This window comes from Microtus oregoni, unplaced genomic scaffold, assembly GCF_018167655.1.
Source record: "Microtus oregoni isolate MIOR12 unplaced genomic scaffold, Mior012 000000F_ref0000247, whole genome shotgun sequence".
Taxonomy (NCBI): Eukaryota; Metazoa; Chordata; class Mammalia; order Rodentia; family Cricetidae; genus Microtus; species Microtus oregoni.
In genome coordinates this window covers 44,049,740-44,068,755 of record NW_024543059.1, presented here as the reverse complement: position 1 = coordinate 44,068,755, position 19,016 = coordinate 44,049,740, and the positions used below count along the sequence as shown (strand labels likewise).

At 54.5% G+C, this 19,016-nt stretch overlaps 3 protein-coding genes across 3 annotated transcripts; all 3 read left to right on the top strand.

Annotated features, from left to right (window-relative positions):
- The first annotated feature begins 5,287 nt into the window (after positions 1–5,287).
- Positions 5,288–8,893, top strand: Kcna7 (potassium voltage-gated channel subfamily A member 7). Its single transcript, XM_041655265.1, has 2 exons — positions 5,288–5,905; positions 8,075–8,893. The coding sequence occupies exons 1-2, from the start codon at positions 5,348–5,350 to the stop codon at positions 8,891–8,893; spliced, it is 1,377 nt and encodes a 458-aa protein (XP_041511199.1). The 5' UTR covers positions 5,288–5,347.
- Positions 8,894–12,320: 3,427 nt separating this feature from the next.
- Ntf4 (neurotrophin 4) lies at positions 12,321–15,052 on the top strand. Its single transcript, XM_041656566.1, has 3 exons — positions 12,321–12,434; positions 13,341–13,461; positions 14,022–15,052. Exon 3 carries the CDS (start codon positions 14,033–14,035, stop codon positions 14,657–14,659), a length of 627 nt encoding a protein of 208 aa, XP_041512500.1. The 5' UTR covers positions 12,321–12,434; positions 13,341–13,461; positions 14,022–14,032; the 3' UTR covers positions 14,660–15,052.
- Positions 15,053–16,844: 1,792 nt separating this feature from the next.
- On the top strand, positions 16,845–18,782 carry LOC121463362. The gene is made up of 5 exons (XM_041675583.1): positions 16,845–17,000; positions 17,188–17,388; positions 17,483–17,647; positions 18,125–18,243; positions 18,449–18,782. Exons 1-5 carry the CDS (start codon positions 16,845–16,847, stop codon positions 18,780–18,782), a joined length of 975 nt encoding a protein of 324 aa, XP_041531517.1.
- Positions 18,783–19,016: the final 234 nt, after the last annotated feature.

Genomic DNA, 19,016 nt, shown 5'->3' with positions numbered 1-19,016 from the left:
CACTGAGCCATCTATTCATCCTGAGCCCAGGCTTCTTGCATGCTGGGTAATCTAATCACTCTGCCAACTCAGGTCTTGCTGGAGTGAAGGCCAGTCTCTAACTCACTGTTCCTGCCTGAGCCTCCAGAGTCCTAGGACTACAAGCATGCAAGTCATACATCGCCTGACACCATTTTTAAAGATGTGCTTCTATTTTTATATGCCTGTGTACAAGTGCTCAAGGAGACCAAAAGAAGGCATTGGATCTTCTAGAACTACAGGTACAGACATTTGGGTGCTAGGAACCCAACTCAGGTCTGCTCTGAGAGTAGCAACTGATTTTAACCCCTGAGACATCTCTCCAGCGTGAAGTGAGTAAATCGCAGCGGCCCTTCAGCCTTCAGTATACAGATCCTCAGGAAACAAGGACCCTCTACAGAAACACATCCTTCACCACTGAGAGCGTGGTCCATGGACACTCTCTTACAGAAACACAGCCTTCACAACTGAGACCCTCTCCTACAGAAACACAGCCTTCACCACTGAGAGCGTGGTCCATGGGGGCCTACTCCAGAACCCCAGAACTTGGGACGTGGAGGTAGAGCATTTGCTTATTATGCTGGAAGCTGTGGTTCCATCTGCAATACATGAGTCTTAAAAAACTTTTAAACTGGTCACACTATTCCACACATGTATTTCTAGTAATAGGGACTCAGAGGATGGAGCATTCAATTCCATCCTGATCTACAACAACAACAACAAAAAAAAAAATCGAAAACAGAACAAGGGGCTGGAAAGAGGTTCAGCAGGTAAGAACACTAGCTACTCTTACAGAGGACCTGGGTTTGATTCCCAGTACTCACTCGTAGCTGTGTCCCAGGCAATCCCAGTGCCCGCCTCTGACATCCGAGAGTACCAGGCATGCACAAGTACACTGTGCACAAACGTGTGCAAACAAAACACCCACACACGAAATAACAAAAATAATGTTAATTAAAAAACTATTTCAAGGGGGCTGGAGAGATGGCTCAGAGGGTAAGAGCACTGGTTGCTCTTCCAGAGGTCCCGAGTTCAATTCCCAGCAACCACATGGTGGCTCACAACCATCTGTAATGAGACCTGTGCCTTCCTTGCCAACAGTACATTGTCTGCTTAATAAATAAATAAATAAATAAATAAATCTTTTGAAAAAAAGCTATTTCAAATCAGGCAGTGGTGGTGCACTCCTTTAATCCCAGCACCCAGCACTCGGGAGGCAGAGGCAGGCAGATCTCTAAATAAGTTTAACTAAGTTTAAATGTAGCTCACCTTCCCTCTATCATAATCCTAATTCCTACGTTTGTATCTGAAGCCACCGTGTTGTTGACAGAGCCTTGATATAGACAGGGAGAAGGCAGAGAAAGGGGCTAGCTGTTAGAATGAGCTCTAGTTGGCAACAGGTTAAGACATCCTAGGCCTGGCACGATGGAGGCAGGAGTATTAAAAGTTTGCCATCAGCCCCAACCCCTGTCAAGGTCAGCCTAGACAACCCCTATGAACCTTTGCTCTAGTAGATAAAATGATTCAGAGTGCAAAGTATCTACATCAAAGGAACATCAGGAACTGAGTTCTGGTCCCCAACAACCATGTAAAAAGCTGGACGTAGCAGAATTTGTTTGTAATCCTAGTGCTGAGGGCAGGGAGAGAAGAAATAGACAGGCTCCTGGACTCAGACAGAAGTGTGGAACAGCTCAACGTCTGAAGTGCACTAACGTCAGTTTTGTCTTTCATTTAGGCATAGCATAATGAGGTAGGAACAATTTTGGAACTGGATGAAGTGTTCAAGTACAGGGCTGGGGAGATGGCTCGGCAGTTAAGAGCACTGGCTGCTCTTCCAGAGGTCCTGAGTTCAATTCCCAGTTCAGCAAGCACAGTGGGATCTGATGCTTTTTACTGGCATAAAGTCAAACAAGCAGGTTTACTGTGCATGCATGTGTGTGTGTGCATTTGTCTTCTGGTGGATACATGCATGCAAATCTAGAAGAGGGTGTGAATCCCCTGGAGCTGGAGTTGCAGGTGGTTGTGAACCACCCAGAGTGAGTGCTGGGCACAGAACTTCAGGCCTCTGGGAGAACAGCCAGCGAGCCATCCTCCAGCTCCTATCTCAGTCTTTGGAAACAGGATCTCTACAGCTCAAGCTGACCTCATCCGTTCAATCCTCCTATTTTCTTCCAGATAGTTTATTGGTATGCACTCCACCTGGCTCTTAAAACAATTTTTAATTTTACCAATTACCTGGTTTTTTTTTGTTTTTTGTTTTTTGTTTTTTTTTTTTAGTTTTTCTGAGACAGGGTTTCTCTGTAGCTTTGGAGCCTGTCCTGGCACTAGCTCTTGTAGACCAGGCTGGCCTCGAACTCACAGAGATTCACCTGCCTCTGCCTACCTAGTGCTGGGATTAAAGGCGTGCGCCACCACCACCCGGCCTACCTGTTTATTTTGGGTACTGGAGGTGTGGCCTGAGGCCTCGTAAATGCTAAACAACATTGTAAATAATTATGTTACCAGCTCAGCGCTGAGGAGTCGAGTCAAGGCTTGACCAGCCAGCCACAGACACATTCTGCTGCTCTCCTGGAAATATTGATAACTATCCAGATAACCAGCAACAATATTCCCCAACTTGAAAGCCTTCAATTAAGCCTCTCCTAGTTGGCTTGCCAGATGAAGTAACAGTCTCAGGCTCCAGCGACTGGAGTATGATGTCTGCTTCCGCACTGGAGGCAGGGAACAGGGAGCAAGGGTCCGGCTATCTTCAGAAGTGTTCTACCGCATGAAGAGACACCATTACCACGGCAACTCTGAGGAAGGGAAGCAGTTAGCTGGGGGAGCTGGCTTTCATAGGTTTTAGTCCTTTACTGTCACAGCAGGAAGGATGGCAGCACAGGGGCAGACGTGGTGCTGAAGGGGCAGCAGAGAGTTCTACACGTGGATTCTTTTTTTTTTTCTTTTTTTTTTTTTTTGGTTTTTCGAGACAGGGTTTCTCTGTGGCTTTGGAGCCTATCCTGGAACTAGCTCTGTAGACCAGGCTGGTCTCGAACTCCCAGAGATCCACCTGCCTCTGCCTCCGGAGTGCTGGGATTAAAGGCGTGTGCCACCATCGCCCGGCTATACGTGGATTCTAAGGCAACAGGAAGACACCGTGAGTCACAAGGCCTGGCTTGAGCTTCTGAAACCTCAACACCCTCATGCCCCCACCCTACCCTGCCACACCCCGTCCCCACCCCACCCCACTTGTGATTTACTTCCTCCAACAAATAGGCCACACCTCCTAACAGTGACACTCCCTTTAATCCACTGAGGGCCATTTTCATTCAAATCATCACACCAGCCTGAAAGGATTCTGCAGGAATGCGGGAGGGAGAGTGCTGGGCAGAACCAGGGTCCTGGTCTGTGCAGGACAAGGGACCTGCTCTAATGTTCAAGAAAAAAACCTCACAGGAAGCCAGGTGGTGGTGATCCACGCCTTTAATCCCAGCACTCGGGAGGCAGAGGCAGGCGGATCTCTGTGAGTTCGAGGCCAGCCTGGTCTACAAGAGCTAGTGCCAGGACAGGAACCAAAAAGCTACGGAGAAACCCTGTCATGAAAATCAAAAAACAAAAAACAAAAAAAAAAAAAACACGGGATTCAGACTGACAAGCGGTTTTGATGTCATTTTACCCACACCCACCCCGGCAAAGCAGAGTGAGAGAATCTCTAGGGTTGGGTTTGACACACAGCACCTTCAAATGGTGGCAGATGACACCCTGGGGAAGGAGCCGGCTGAGAGTGCTGGGATTAAAGGCTTACGCTACACTGCCCAGCTATGACCAGTTTTTTCAATACAAGGTCTCACTATGTAGGCCTGGAACTTTATGTGAAGAGCAGGCTGGCCTCAAACTCAAACAAGTTTGCTTGTCTCTGCCTTACTAGTGCTAGTATTAAAGGCGTGTGGCAGCACACACGGTCTCATAACTGACTTTTTTTTTTGGGGGGGGGGGTCAGAGGCAGGAGGATCTCTCTGAGTCCCAGAAAGACACAAATCTGGGAAGGGAAACAGTTTTAGTTGGGAATTATATCTTTTGGTGCAGGTCTCCGTCTCGCCAGCAGAGGGCGTGAGGGATCCCTTTCCCCGTTAGTGGCTAGGTATCAATGCCCTTTCTACCACCCTACCCCATCAGATGGGACTATTTTTTACCCGGTGTCATTAGACACCAGCGTCTGGAAGCCCATTCTCCGTCTGCCCTTCGGTTCCTGACAGTGACCCTGCGCATCTCCCGGGCCGACTCCAGACCCTTCCCGGCAAGCCCTGCCTCCTTTGTCGCCATTCTTGGCTTCAGCCCAGGACTTCCTTCCTTACTAATCTCAAAACACAGAAATTCCAAGTTCAAACTCTGGCGCTCACAGCGGCCAGGGATGCGGCTCACGTATGCAACGGTTCAGAGTTGCGAAAGGGGCCCTGAGATTTCGGCGAGTACCAGGGCTGCTGCAGAGCTCCTTAGGAGTGATGTCAGAGACGCAGAGGAAGAAACACATGACTCCAGACACACAGATATTCATTGAGAAATACTGGGAAAGAAAGAAAGTCAGCAACGAATCCAGGCGTGGTGGTACATGTCAGTCATTCCAGCTGTTGGGAGGCAGGGGCAAGACGATTGCCAAGACTAAGGCCAGTCTGAGCTGCATACCAAAACCCAGTGTCAGTAAAAAATAAAATACTAAAAGGCAGAGAGATACAGGGGCTCCAGTCAGATAGACAGATAGTCAGACTGCAAGGATACACGGCCCCAAGGCAGTAACCCAGGACAGACTAGAGACAACTGGGAACTGGAAGAGAGAATCATGCTACAGATAGACACCATGGCTCATGACTGTCACCCCGGCAATCCGAAGGACGAGGCAGGAGGATCGCCATAAATTCGCAGTCAGCTTAAATTATAGGCTGAGAAGATTGTATCTATAACAAATAAATAGCCGTAATCCCAGCATTTGGGAGGTGGAGGCAGGAGGATCACATATTCAAGGTCATTTCACCTACACAGAGTTCTAGGCCACTTTGGCTACATAAGATCCTGTGTCATAAAACCGAAAGCTAAATAAATAAAATAGATGGCGCTAACGGAAGACTCATGAAACCCGCGGAAACGCGGGTGGCCGTGGGGACGGGCAGGTGCAGCAACAGCAGAGGGCGCCCTGCGCCCCGCGGGGTCACTCCCCCCCTCCCCCGCGCCCTGGCCGGACTTTCCCTGCTATTTTTACGCGCGGACACCGGACACCCGGCTGGGGTGGCTGCGGCACCAGGGCCGGGCGTCGGGGCCACACGTCCGTCCGCCGGTCGTCCGGGCTGTGCGCGCCATGGAGCCGCGCTGCCCGCCGCCCTGCGGCTGCTGCGAGCGGCTGGTACTCAATGTGGCAGGGTTGCGCTTCGAGACCCGCGCGCGCACGCTCGGCCGCTTCCCGGACACGCTGCTGGGGGACCCGGTGCGCCGCAGCCGCTTCTACGACGGCGCGCGCCGCGAGTATTTCTTCGACCGACACCGGCCCAGCTTCGACGCGGTGCTCTACTACTACCAATCGGGCGGGAGGCTGAGACGGCCGGCACACGTGCCGCTCGACGTCTTCCTGGAGGAGGTGTCCTTCTACGGGCTGGGCGCCGCGGCGCTGGCACGGCTGCGCGAGGACGAAGGCTGCGCGGTGCCCCCCGAGCGGCCGCTTCCACGCCACGCTTTTGCGCGCCAGCTCTGGCTGCTCTTTGAGTTCCCCGAGAGCTCGCAGGCTGCGCGAGTGCTCGCCGTGGTCTCCGTGCTCGTCATCCTGGTCTCCATCGTGGTCTTTTGCCTCGAGACGCTGCCAGACTTCCGCGACGACCGCGATGACCCGGGACTCGCGCCGGTAGCGGCTGCCACTGGCCCGGTGAGGGGCGGGGATTTCGGGAGGACCGGGGCGGGGTCTTGGAAGACCTGGCCAGTCAGAAGGTGCGGCCAGGGGCAGGAGGCTCGAAGCACTAAAAATCAAAGACACAAGCTGGGTGTGTGAATCCCAGCACCCAGGAGACCGAGATAGGAAGACTGTCACGTGTCACGAGTTGAAGGCCAGTCTGGGTTACTGTGTGTATGAGAGCCTGCCTCGAAACAACCTAACACTGACTGAGGATGTACCTCAGTAGACAGCCTGCTCAGAATCCCCAGCAGGGATTGGGATGTGAGTCAGTGGTAGATCTTCTGCATAGACCCACAGAGTGAGGGGTTGGGGCTTGTGTGACTCGGTAGTAGAGCTGCTACCTACCATTACACTGTGAAGGACCTGGAGAGATGGCTCAGCCGTTTAGAGCACTGACTGTGGACCTAGATTCAATTCCTAGCACCCACATGATGGCTCACAGCCATCTGTACCTCCACTTCCTTGGGGTCTGATGCCCTCTTCTGGCCTCCTTGAACACCAAGGCACACATGTGGATCACAGACATGCATGCAGGTCGACCTCCCCAGCACATAAAACAATAAGTAAGACATTTAAAAAGAACCCCCAGTGAGGGATGTGGCTCAGTGATAGACGCCCTGCCTGGATTTCCCACTGAGGAGCTTGGGGCAGCTCCTGCCTGCAGTCCCTCTGAGGGGCTGGGGGCGTGGGTGGATCAGCGGAGAACAGCTTGCCAAGCATGTGCGAGGTCCTGGGCTCCACCCTCACCACTGTGAAATGAGCGTGTGGGGTCAAAGAAACGAAGACGGCAGTGTCTGCCCATCTGGCAGAGAGAGAGGAAAGATGGACAGTCAGGCCAGGCCTATTCTGAACTGGAGCACTGAAGTAGCAGGAGTGAGGCTTGGGTGTGGAGCTGAGGGCCGTACAGCAAAATCTAGGACCATTATGAACCATTATAGTCTGAGCTGGGGGTTAGGCATGCCGAAGGCAGAACCCCTCAGAGATTCAACACTGGGGGTGGGCAAAATACTGGAAGGAAAGATTCTCCTTGATCAACCATGAGATCAGGAGTTTCCATCAGTGAAAGAGCAGGGACTGCATTTTGGTTAAATTATTTTAAAAATTATAGATATGGAAAACCAAGTTATAAACAAGGTCTTATGTAGCCAGGGTGGCCTGGGCTTGCTATATAGACCAAGAATGAACTTAAGCTCACAGAGATCCAACTGTCTCTGGCCTTCTGAGTGCTGGGCTTAAAGGTGTATAATGGCAATTGGTGAGCCGGGCGGTGGTGGCGCACGCCTGTAATCCCAGCACTTGGGAGGCAGAGACAGGCGGATCTCTGTGAGTTCGAGGCCAGCCTGGTCTACCAAGGGAGTTCCAGGACAGGCTCCAAAGCTACAGAGAAACCCTGTCTCGAAAAACCAAAAAAAAAAAAAAAATGGCAATTGGCTGTTTCAATTTCTAATGTGCCGTGGTGGAATCCAGGACATTAGGCTGGCACTCTATCACCGATTCAGACTCTCACTGGGGGATGCTAGACAGGAGCTCTACCATTGAACCACACCACTGACCCCTCACTGGGGGATTCTAGTCAGGAACACTATCACTGAGCCACAGCCCTCACCCCTCACAGAGGGGTTCCAAGCAGGGGCTGTGTCAATGGACTACATCCCCAACTCTCTTCCCATCTTCTTTTAGTTTCAAGGATTTTTGTACTCTACCTTTGTGTATGGGTATTTTGCATGCGTACATGCATGTCTGGTGCGGTGGATCCTCTAGAGCTGGAGTTACAGACAGTTGTGAGCGCTGGGAACTGAACCCAAGTCCTCAAGAGGAGCAGCCCGTGCTCTTAATGGCTGAGCCGCCTCTCCAGCTCCTCACTTTTCATTCTGAGACAGAATCTCACTAAGTTGCCCAGATCTGCCTTGAATTTACTTCTGCCTCAGTCTTCTGGTAAGAGACTTGTACCACCAGGCCCAGGACACACCTTTTGCCCGTATGCCTGAAGAACAGAAAGTCAGCCATCCAAAACAGTCCCTAGGGTCTTGGGTTGTATAGGACAGTGAGATCCCTGGGGAGCCTTGGGATCCTGGCTACTGTCCTCTGATGTGGAAACAGTGACTAAGGTGTTGGCCCTAACCCTTTCTGTCCCCTTTGCAGTTCCTCTCTCGGCTGAATGGCTCCAGTCCCATGCCAGGAGCTCCTTCCCGCCTGCCCTTCAGTGATCCCTTCTTTGTGGTGGAGACCCTGTGTATCTGCTGGTTCTCCTTTGAGCTGCTGGTGCGTCTGGTGGCCTGCCCAAGCAAAGCCATATTTTTCAAGAACGTGATGAACCTTATTGACTTCGTGGCCATCCTGCCTTACTTTGTGGCCCTGGGCACCGAGCTAGCCCGGCAGCGCGGTGTGGGTCAGCCGGCTATGTCGCTGGCCATCCTAAGGGTCATCCGACTGGTGCGTGTTTTCCGTATCTTCAAGCTATCAAGGCATTCGAAGGGCCTACAGATCTTGGGTCAGACGCTGCGGGCCTCTATGCGTGAGCTCGGTCTCCTCATCTTCTTCCTCTTCATTGGTGTGGTCCTCTTTTCCAGTGCAGTCTACTTTGCGGAAGTAGACCGGGTGGACACCCATTTTACCAGCATCCCGGAGTCCTTCTGGTGGGCAGTGGTCACCATGACCACAGTTGGCTATGGAGACATGGCACCCGTCACTGTGGGTGGCAAGATCGTGGGCTCTCTGTGTGCCATTGCGGGTGTGCTCACCATCTCTCTGCCGGTGCCAGTCATTGTCTCTAACTTCAGCTACTTTTACCACCGGGAGACAGAGGGCGAAGAGGCAGGACTGTACAGCCACGTGGACACACAGCCCTGCACCACACTGGAGGGCAAGGCTAATGGGGGGCTGGTGGACACTGAGGTGCCTGAACTCCTACCACCACCGCTCTGGCCCCCCGCTGGGAAACACATGGTGACCGAGGTGTGAGGGACAGCAGTGGGGTGGGAGGGAGGTGGGAAGGCAGGGCAGGTGCTGGGTTAAGGAACAGAGACCGGATGTGAAGTTATGTCACGTGGTAGTTCCTAGGGGGGCCTTAAGTAGATGTGAATGGCCATAATTTGGGTTGAGTCCAGGGGTTCCCCATTGGCTGTGCAAATCTCCAGGGGACCCTGTGGGTTGCACTGAAAGAGACTTGTCATAAGTTGTGGGTTTCCCGGGTCTGTGTGGGGGATCTCATTCGAGTGTATGATGAGCAGTTATGTGGCTTTGATTCCCTAGGGCCAAGCTGGCGCCACTGTTAGAGTGGTCACATGACTGCGTAATCGTGCACAGAAGCTGTGTGAAGGTGCAAAGGAGATTGTAAGAGTATAAGAGTTAGAAGGAGGCAGAAACCCAGAGAGGAAGGGACAGAGGCCCCCAGCAATGGTTCTCTGTGCTGTATTACATGTGTTACGTGGCCAGAACCTGTTTAGGGCCATGCAAAGCTGGGACATCTGGAGATGTGTCACAGTGGGCATCTCCTAATAGACACACAGTTGAGTCTGACGACATCTCTGTTCTCAGGGGCCCATGCTGACTCGTGTCACTGTCACTGTGAGTCCTGTGGGAGTGTATGTGAGGGCCATAGGACCATGGGGACCCAAGGGCCACAGTGCAGATGAAACTAAGTGTAAGGGAGCAAGCGTGGACACATGGGTGTATGTGGCCCACTGAACCAGCTTGTTCAGGGATATGCCCTGTAGAACGGATGTTTCGTCTCCTTGGGTGTCGTCCCCCCCCCCACCGCCCCATCCATCTGGAGAGGCTCTGTGGGAAGTAGCAGACAGTTTACCCTGCTCATTTGGGATCCAGGCCTAGGCTACCCCAAGCTTTAGCACAGGGATTCAAAGACTGGAGTCATAAGGGAAGAAAAACACAGAGAAGAAAGAGTAGGTGCTTGGACCAGACATGACGGGGGGACAGAGATCTAGAGAGGAGAGAAAGGAAGGGGGAGAGAGTGAGAAAGGGGAAGAGGAGAGGGGGAGAGGCCCAGAGAGAGAAAACCAAGAATGAAGGATTGGCACAACGTGGTGGATGTCCGACGTGCAGAAAGAAGGAGAGATGTACTGAAGAGGAGAGAGAGAGAAGGAGAGAAAGGGAGAGAGAGAGCAGAAACCGTGGTAGCCTTGAGCCCAAGGGTCACCCTTTCTGTTCTCTGAGTCATAACAGACTTAAGCCATGGCGTCAGCACCCCTCACAGCCAAGGAAGGCCGCCACCACACTCCTGGAGGTGCTCTGTGTTTCCTAGGGCAGAAACCCAAGGCTGTGAAATGCTGTGGCTTCCCCCAAGGTCACCCAGCACGTCATGGGGCCAGAACTGGTGGCAGGTGGCCTGCCTGTGACACCCCCACAGCTTCTGGTGTGCAGGTATTGCTGGAGGTCACTGGTCCTGTGTCTTTTTGTTTTGTTTTGTTTTTTGAGACAGGGTCGGTACTTCTTTGTAGCTCTGGCTGTCCTGGAACTCACGCTGTAGACCAGGCTGGCTTTGAACTCACAGAGATCCTCCTGCCTCAGCTTCTGATGTGCTGGGATTAAAGGCATGTACCGCCATGCCTGGCAAGGCCCTGCATCACATAGAGGAGGAAGCTGATAGCAATGGGAACAGCATTACCCTAGGCTACAGAGAGACATTTTCAGAGTCTCCTGAGACTGGGGGGCATTTTAGGAAGAGGAGAGCGGTTACAACACCAACAGAGTTCAAGTTATTTGACTGGCATTAATTTATTAAAACCTGTTCACTGGTGCCGAGTGTCAAGTTATTTTTGATAACGATGCCACCTGCTTCAGTCATATGAACTCTTGCTTAAGACCAGAGGGTGAAGCATCTCAGGCAGGCTGCTGGGAGGATATGCCTCCTCGGAGCCATCAGACATGAGGGAAAAAATGTGAGAAGGGCCCTCGTCATCACCAGACATCTTGCTATGCAAGAGAAAGGAGGGATGGGGGAGAGGGCGTGATGGGGATGGACACCGGAGAATCTCAGGGTGGTCGCTTCTCGCTAACATAGACTCATATTCGTAGAAATGGAGACTGACCTGCACGCAGGGACCAAAGACAGAGATGCAGAACACAGACTCCACCATAGAAGAGATGATGGGGCAGAAGAAGTGTGGAGAGAGGGCAGGTGCCAGGCAGAAGAGAAGAGCTCAGAGAGCAAGAAGACAAGGGGAGGGAGGGGAGGGGAGGGAGAGAGGGGGAGAGGAGGAGGGGAAGAGGAGGAAGGAGAAAGGGAGGGAGAGAGAGACCAAGAAAAGAGACCGAATTTCCCTCGTCTTTCGAGACCCCTCCTTGACTCCCAGAGGAGCTGGGGTCTCTCGGTAGGGATGGGCTGTGTTAGGAAAGGATGAGAGGTTCCAAGGGTGACCCAAGGGACACCCAGGCTAGGAAGTGTCTCTTCCCACCTCCAGTAAACAACTGGAGTGGGCTCTGAGTCACCCTGGCTGGGATGGCAAGTTAGTTGAGGGGAAAACCCTAATCGGGGGACACCCTTCCTGCCACTTTGCCATGCTATATTTAGGTTGGGGGGATGGGTGCTGGGTGACCCCCCCAAAGGCAAGTGTCAGCTTTCCTCCTAAATATAGCTTGGGGTAGGGGAGCCAGAGTCCCAGAGAGGGGTATGGGAGAGCAAAGGGCCCTGCCACCCAAGGGACCATCCTGCCGCAGTGACACCGTGCAGCCTACCTTTCTTCCTGAGGTCCACTTCTTGGACTGTTCTCCTCCCTCTGGGGTCTGGCTTCTCTGAGTGGGTTTTTGTCCCGTCTTCTCTTCCCTATGGGTCACAGTCGCTAGGCAAGTCACAGTTCTTAAAGCCTCACTCCAACTACCTTGAAGTTTTCTTATCTGCGCTAGGACTCTCTGGTTTCCAGCCAGGAAATTCCAGGATAGAGGACTATGTGGGGGAGCCCCGCAGTCTCTGTCTTTAGGCATTGGGCCTTATCACTGTACAAGCCCAGCTGGCTAATGTCTGGCAGGGAGATCCAGGAGGGGAGACAGGAGCAGAGGGTGGGAACCTGCACTAGACACCACAGCAATCCCAGGCCTGAGGGGAGGACTGCAGGGAAAGGATGGGGCCTAGACCTCTGTGTCTGAAGGACTGGAGTCTGCATCCTTGGCTCTGAGGGAGGAGGGCTGGAGTTGTGAACGCTGGGTCTGAACCCCTGTCTGAAGGACTGGGAGCCTGCACGCCTGGGTCTGAGGGAGGAGGGGCGGGGTCTAGACCCCAGTGTCTGATGGAGGAGGGCTACAGCCCAGACGCCTGGAACTGAAGTTGCCGAGGCCGGGCTTCCGAGGTGCCGGTTCGCGCGTGCTAGGCGGGATCCCCCGCCCCTCCTCCGCCGTCGGGCGCCGCCCCGCCTCCTCCCAGACCCAGGCCCTCCCAAGCGCAAACGGCGAGTTGCGGGCGAGCGGCGGGCATCCGAGCTGCCAGCGAGCCGGAGGAGGAGCTGCGGCGGCGCCAAGGGCAGCCGGGGAGCAGAGAAGGGCGCCCCAGGTAGGAGCTCCGCGCCTCCCCTGCCAGATTCCGCCGTCCAGGTCGCCCGGCCCCCGGGTAGGGAGGGACGGGGGCGGGGCCGTCAGGGGCGGGGCTTGGCGAAGGAAACTGAGGCAGGACGGAAGTGTCCTAATGGTGGAGCTGATCCCCCTCCAACCGAATCAGGGAGTAGGGATCCCCAGTCCAATTTTCCTGGATGGAGAAACAGGGAGTCCCTATTTATAAGCACCTTGGAGGAGGGACCGCAACCCCAGAACCTGTGGGGTCTGAGGGAGGAGGCGGCTGGAGTCCAAGAAATCTAGTCTGCAGCAGGAGGCATCTGGGGAACCAGGACACCCTCGCTGAGGGAGGATGGTTCTGGGGTCTTGGGCCCCTGGGTCAGAGGGAGGAGGCAGCGGGTACCCGCACTCGCTGTGTTGGTGTGGCCAACCTCTGCCCCCGTTCACACTCCACACTTCCCATTCCCCCACCTCGGAGCCTGGCCAGCCAGACACTCCAGGTATGCGTAGTCGGAGTCTTGGGCGGGCCCTGGCCTGTCCTGCGAGGAGCGAACATTCCAGGAAGCAGCCTCAGGGACCCAGAGCCCTGAGCGTGGGCCGGCAGGGACCCGGCTGTCCAGGCCAGCCCCCCTCCCCCCCACCGCGCCGCACCTCCGGTGGAGGAATGGGAGGAGGGGATGTAATGTCTTTCATTTGCTTCACCTGCCCCTCCTTTCTGCCCCCCCCCCATCTGCTTCCCATCCCTCCAGAGCTGTCACCTGCGCCGGGAAGGGGGCCTCTGGAGGTGGGCGGGGCCTCTATTCCAGGGTACCCTGGACTTTCAAAGATTCTGGAAACGGTGGCTTTTTATGGGGGGGTCGTGCCCTTCCCCCATCCGCCTATGTAACCAGCTTTGTTCCTCCCACAGGTGGTTGCCCCCTCCCTCTCCTGAGATGTCAGGGAGGAGACTACCTGTATCCTACACAGGGGCCCCACAGAGCCTGGGGGCCCCCAGCCCCAGAGTGAAGAGGTGGTGGTGCTGCTGACAGGTCTGGTATTCATTCATTCACCTGCTGCTTTCCAGTCCCGGCGCAGCTTCTAGAACGTTCAAATCTCTCCATCTCCCTCGCAGCATTTCCCAGCACCTGGGTCGGTCCCACAGTCAAGGCCATGAAAGTGGCAGGACTCAGGGGTTCCTCCTGGTTATAGGACATGAGACCCAAATAGCACTGCTCAGAATCCAAATCTTACCCATGCCACTTGCTGGCTGTGTGACCGGATAGAAATAATTTCTCTTTTATTATTATTATTATTTTGTATAAGCCCTGGCTGGCATGGAACTCCCTGTGTAAACGGCCATCTTCCTGCCTCTGCCTCCCAGTGCTGAGGTGACAGGTGTGCATCACCACGCCCAGCTCGGCTTCTCACTCACAGGAGTTGAATAGTTATTAATCCGAAAGTTAAGCGTTCCCCAAGTAGAACACAGGGGACCCCTAAGGTCCTCCCACAGTATGCCATGCTGACAGCCGTTCTGGGGGGAGGTAGGACCCTGGCTTCTATTACCCAGGTGTCTTCCTTCTCTAAGGACTGCCTCTTTCTCCATTTTCAGGTGTGCAAGCCATGCTCCCTCAGCACTCCTCCCTCATCATTTTCCTCTTCCTACTCCCCAGCATCCCCATGGAGCCCCAATCCCCACCCTCCACCTTTCCCCCATTTCTGGCCGCTGAGTGGGACCTCCTGTCTCCCCGTGTGGCCCTGTCAAGGGGCGCCCCTTCTGGGCCCCCTCTCCTTTTCCTGCTGGAGGCTGGAGCCTATGGGGAGCCGGCAGGGGCCCCAGCCAACCGCAGCCGGCGTGGGGTGAGTGAGACTGCGCCCGCGAGCCGCCGGGGTGAGCTAGCCGTGTGCGACGCAGTGAGTGGCTGGGTGACGGACAGGCGGACGGCTGTGGACTTGCGTGGGCGCGAGGTGGAGGTGCTGGGCGAGGTGCCTGCAGCAGGTGGCAGTCCCCTGCGTCAGTACTTCTTCGAGACGCGCTGCAAGGCTGAAAGCGCTGGGGAAGGTGGCCCGGGTGTGGGCGGAGGAGGTTGTCGCGGTGTGGATCGGAGGCACTGGCTCTCAGAATGCAAGGCCAAGCAGTCCTATGTGCGGGCGTTGACTGCAGACTCACAGGGCCGCGTGGGCTGGCGCTGGATTCGGATCGACACAGCTTGCGTCTGTACGCTTCTCAGCCGAACAGGCCGGGCCTGAGGGCCCCAGCTTGAGGAAAAAGGAGCTGGATGCTAAAAGGACCTCAGAGGCAACCCGGCTGCTCTACTGTGCCTTCTGATTGAGAACTGAAAAAATCAAATGCCATTTGCGAGCTCAATCTACATGGAATGTTTGGTGAAACCAGTTTTAAGAGATGGATAGAAGTCCTCCCGGAGGAACTTGACAATAATAATAATAGCCAATGTTTGCGATCTACTGTTTATTAGACCTAAGACATCACTCTGCTGACCATTCCAATACCAGAGGACCCTGGCCCACCCTGGCAAGAGGGAAAGGGCCATGTGAAAAAGTGATGTAGACAGGGCTGTGCCTCAGTTGGTAGGCTGTTTGCCTAGCCGGCATTAGGTCCTCCGCTCTATCCTGAATACCACATCATAGACAGTGGAGGTCATCTGTGATGCCAGCACTTGAAACTTCAAGGCCAGCCTTGTCTGCTGAGGAGTGGGGCTTCATCGTGATACATGCCTGTAATCCTAATACCTGAGAGGCTGCAGAGGACTGCCTCCGGTTCCAGGGCAGCCTGGGTTACACAGACTGGCAGAGGTGGGGAGGGGGTATGGGCCAGGTGGGCCCCAGAACCTGAGGATGCGGTCAGTGAAAGGCCTTGAAGTACTTACTGGGAGCCTGACCTGGCCAAGGCTGACCCAACTCTTTTTTGTTTAGATTTTGGAGTCAGGGTCTCAGGCAGCTCAGGATGGCCTCGAACTTAGGAAGTGTTGAGCTTTGTATCTCCCACTCCCAGTTTATGCGGTGCTGGGGTTGGAACCCAGGACTTCCTGCAAACCATCACTGGACCACACCCCACACACACAGCATTTTTTTTTCTTTTAATGTTCTGGGACAGGTTCTCATGAAGCTCAGACAGGCCTAGAACTAGAATATGTTGCTGAGAATGACCGTAATTTTTCTTTTTCTTTTTTTTTTTTTTGTTTTTTGAGACAGGGTTTCTCTGTGGTTTTGGAGCCTGTCCTGGAACTAGCTCTGTAGACCAGGCTGGTCTCGAACTCACAGAGATCCGCCTGCCTCTGCCTCCAGAGTGCTGGGATTAAAGGCGTGCACCACCACCGCCCGGCCGTAATTTTTCTTTTAAAGCTTTTCGAGACAGGGTTTCTCTGTGTAGCGTTGGAACATGTCCTAGAACTCACTCTGTAGACCAGACTGGCTTAGAACTCACAAAGATCCTCCTGAGTGCTGGGATTAAAGGCGTGCACCACCACCGCCTAGCAAGAGTTCTTTGATTTTCTGTGTATTGAATGTTTCACCTTCATGTATGATGTACACCATGATGGTGTCAGAGAAGAGTATCTGGAGTTACAGCTGCTTGTGAGGCACCATGTGGGTGCTGGGAACTGAACCTGGCTGGGTCCTCTGCAAGAACAAGTGCTCGTATCGGATGATCCCACTCTCACACCCCACCTTCATCTCCAGTGTTGGGACACCTGAGAGACGGGGTCTCTCCGTAGTAGACCAGGCTAGACTCAACAGCCTCAGTGTTGGAGCAACTACACTAGGGTGTATAAACATATTCTTTGGAGGCGAGCTTCTCCCAAACTGAGTGAGCCTGGACCACTAGCAGGGCAGAATCCGCCCCTGATGCTGAGGGTGGCCCTGTTCCCACCCTCTCAGTCTGACTTCCTGTCTCTTTTCTGTGGGTGGAGCCCCCCTTTCTCTTCTAAGTGTTTCCCGGTGTTTCTTTCCCTTGGTCCCCCGCCCCCATACCCAGGTGGAAATTTTCAGCCACATGAAAGGCAGGCATGACTGGGGACGCTGGCCCTTCAGCCTTCACGGAAAGGAGCTGTCTGGAAACTGTTACCCTGAGGCGGGCAGGCCTGGCGGTCGAGGAGGCAGCCCTTGGGCCAGGGGCCCTGCAGGAAAGGGACGTTTAGTTCCCCATCCCCTGAGTCAGCCTGTCTTCGAGTCTGCAGTGTCCCCTCCCCTGACCTCCTGTTTCCTTTCCCCTCCTCTCTGGAGTCTCCACCCTTCTTCACGTATCTGTTTCTGTGCCCGTCTTTCTTAGGGTCTTCTCCATCTTCTTTCAAAGTCCTGGTCTGGGTTCCCCGAACCCTCCCCAAGCCATTGGCTGGGCTCGGGGTGGGCGGGTTCTGTTACGAGGGGCAACGGCCACACCACAAGCCGCTTCTTGGCTTCCGAGAGGGTGAGAACCATGGCAGGCCGGCCCCTAGCTCTGCGATATGGGCCCCCTTGGTACCCCATTTCTGAAACTGAGGTTCCTGGAACCTGGCCCAGCTGGCCTCTCACCAGCAGCGGGGTCGCCCACCACAGGATCCCACCAGCGCCCTTTCCTCCGCCCACTCTGCAGGTGAGAAGCCCCCGGGCGGAGGGCAAGACAAAAAGGGGGCAGTTGACAAACCTGTGTGCTGGGAGGAAAGAAGAATAGGGTTAGACTCTATCTTAAAGGAGGCGAGGCCTGGGAGCCTGCACGCCAGGAGCTGAAGGAAAGGGGAAGGCTCCTCGGGTCTTTTGGCTGAACCATGCACTTTCCCCAGTCTACGGTCCTGGCACCCCTGCCCGCAGCCATGAAGCACGTCCCGCGCATCTGGGCTTTTGACGAAGTCATCAGCAGATGGGAAACCACCTCGGGCTCGGCATACACGGCCAAGACTCACGGTGGGCCCTGTGCTCAGCCCAAGGCCGCAGAACATGAGGACCCTGGGCGGCCACTAGGGATCAAGTCTTTGGCTGAGAAGGTAGGGTTCTGGAACCTTGCAGTATGTGGGATGGAGAGTTGGAAACTGGAGTCCCTGCTTCCTCATCTTTAGACTTTGGATCGCCTTCTTGTAGCTAAGAAGCCATCAGGGTTTGGGTGTCCCCCTGAACACAAAATACCAGATCAGCGAGATGAAGACACAGTACACGGGCTGTCCAGGTCTGGACCAGAGTGCCCCTCTCTTTGCGGAGCCCCAACCCCTGGAGCTCACTGACCACCACCGCGGAGGCCCTTCCCAGGTAGAGTGGGTTTGGGCACAGCGGGAAGGAGCCTGGGCTGCCCAGAGGGTTAGGGTCTAGACAATCTCTGGGCTGGAGGAAGCTTGCATTTGAGGGTGTAGCTAAAAGGCATTGGGTTAGCCTGAACTCTGGGGATGAAGCCTGGAGGGAGGTTCAATTTTGCTTCTGAGGCTGTGGGGTGCTGCAATGAACTAAGCTGAGTAGATGCTATTCAGAGCTGGACTAGAATATTCTGAGACAGGGTCAAGTTACCAGATAAAGTTAGGTTTCCTGGGTGAGGAATGAGCAGGTGGGGTTGTTACCCAGATGCACTGAATGTCCGATGTCAGTAACTGCTTAGACTAGGAGGGGACTGGGAAGAGTGTGGCCACAGCTTGAGTTTGGGTGCAGTGCTCCCAAGGACCCTGATTTGAGGCACAAAGTCTGGCGGGAGGGCTTTAATAGGGTAACCCAATAGCTTTTCCCAATCCTCCTCAGGCCCTCATCCCCTGGACAAAGAACCCAGAGCTGGCTGGCCAGCCCTTTACAGTGAGCAAGATGGGTGTCCTGGACCGCCTCCAGCCCTATCTGACAACCTCTGCACGTGACTTCTCAAGGTGAGCCTCTGCTCCTCAGGTTCTAGTGTAGGCACAGCCCCTCAGCAGTTACACCTGCAAAGACAGGGACCTCAATACTGACCCAAGATGAGCTCTTTCAGCTCAGGATCCAGAGGCTCCTCCAAGGTAGCAAGAGCAATTTCCAGGCCCTGGAATCTGAACTCTGCTGTGTCTGGGTCTACTCACTTGCTGTCCCCTCCCCCAGGAAAGAGCTGCCTGGATATCCTGGCCAGAAATCTATGACTTGCTGGAGCTGTCTGAAGAAGCCACAGGCTTTCAGTCATGGTGGTCCACCGAGGGAACGGCTAGCCCGTGCACGTCCAGTACCACCAGCTGTGCCATACCTGGGGGCCCTGCCTTTGGCCCAGGAGTCCTACGGGCCCTCAGTGCACCCGCTCCGCAGGCTGGACCGCTTTTGCCCACTAGAGGCACCCTGGGGAGGCCCCCACCAGAAGCCAGTGCCTGGCATCTACAGTGTGCCCAAGGCCTACTGCACCGAGAACTCCCGCTATGGGAGTGCCAGGGCAGAGCTGGTGTGAGCATGTGGGCCTCACCCACAGGCAGACATACACTCCAGCATCGGATTTGTGGGTGGGTTGGCCATACCCCACGCTTGCAGAAAAGCCTCCTCCATGCGGAGCTTAGTAATCAAGGAGTTTTACAGCTGAAATCATACCCACGTCTGGATCCACGCATCCTGATTAGGGAGTCGGGTGAGGGGCGGTTGCTCCACTTCTGGTTGGAAGTGTCTGGGTATAGTAAATTTGGAGGCC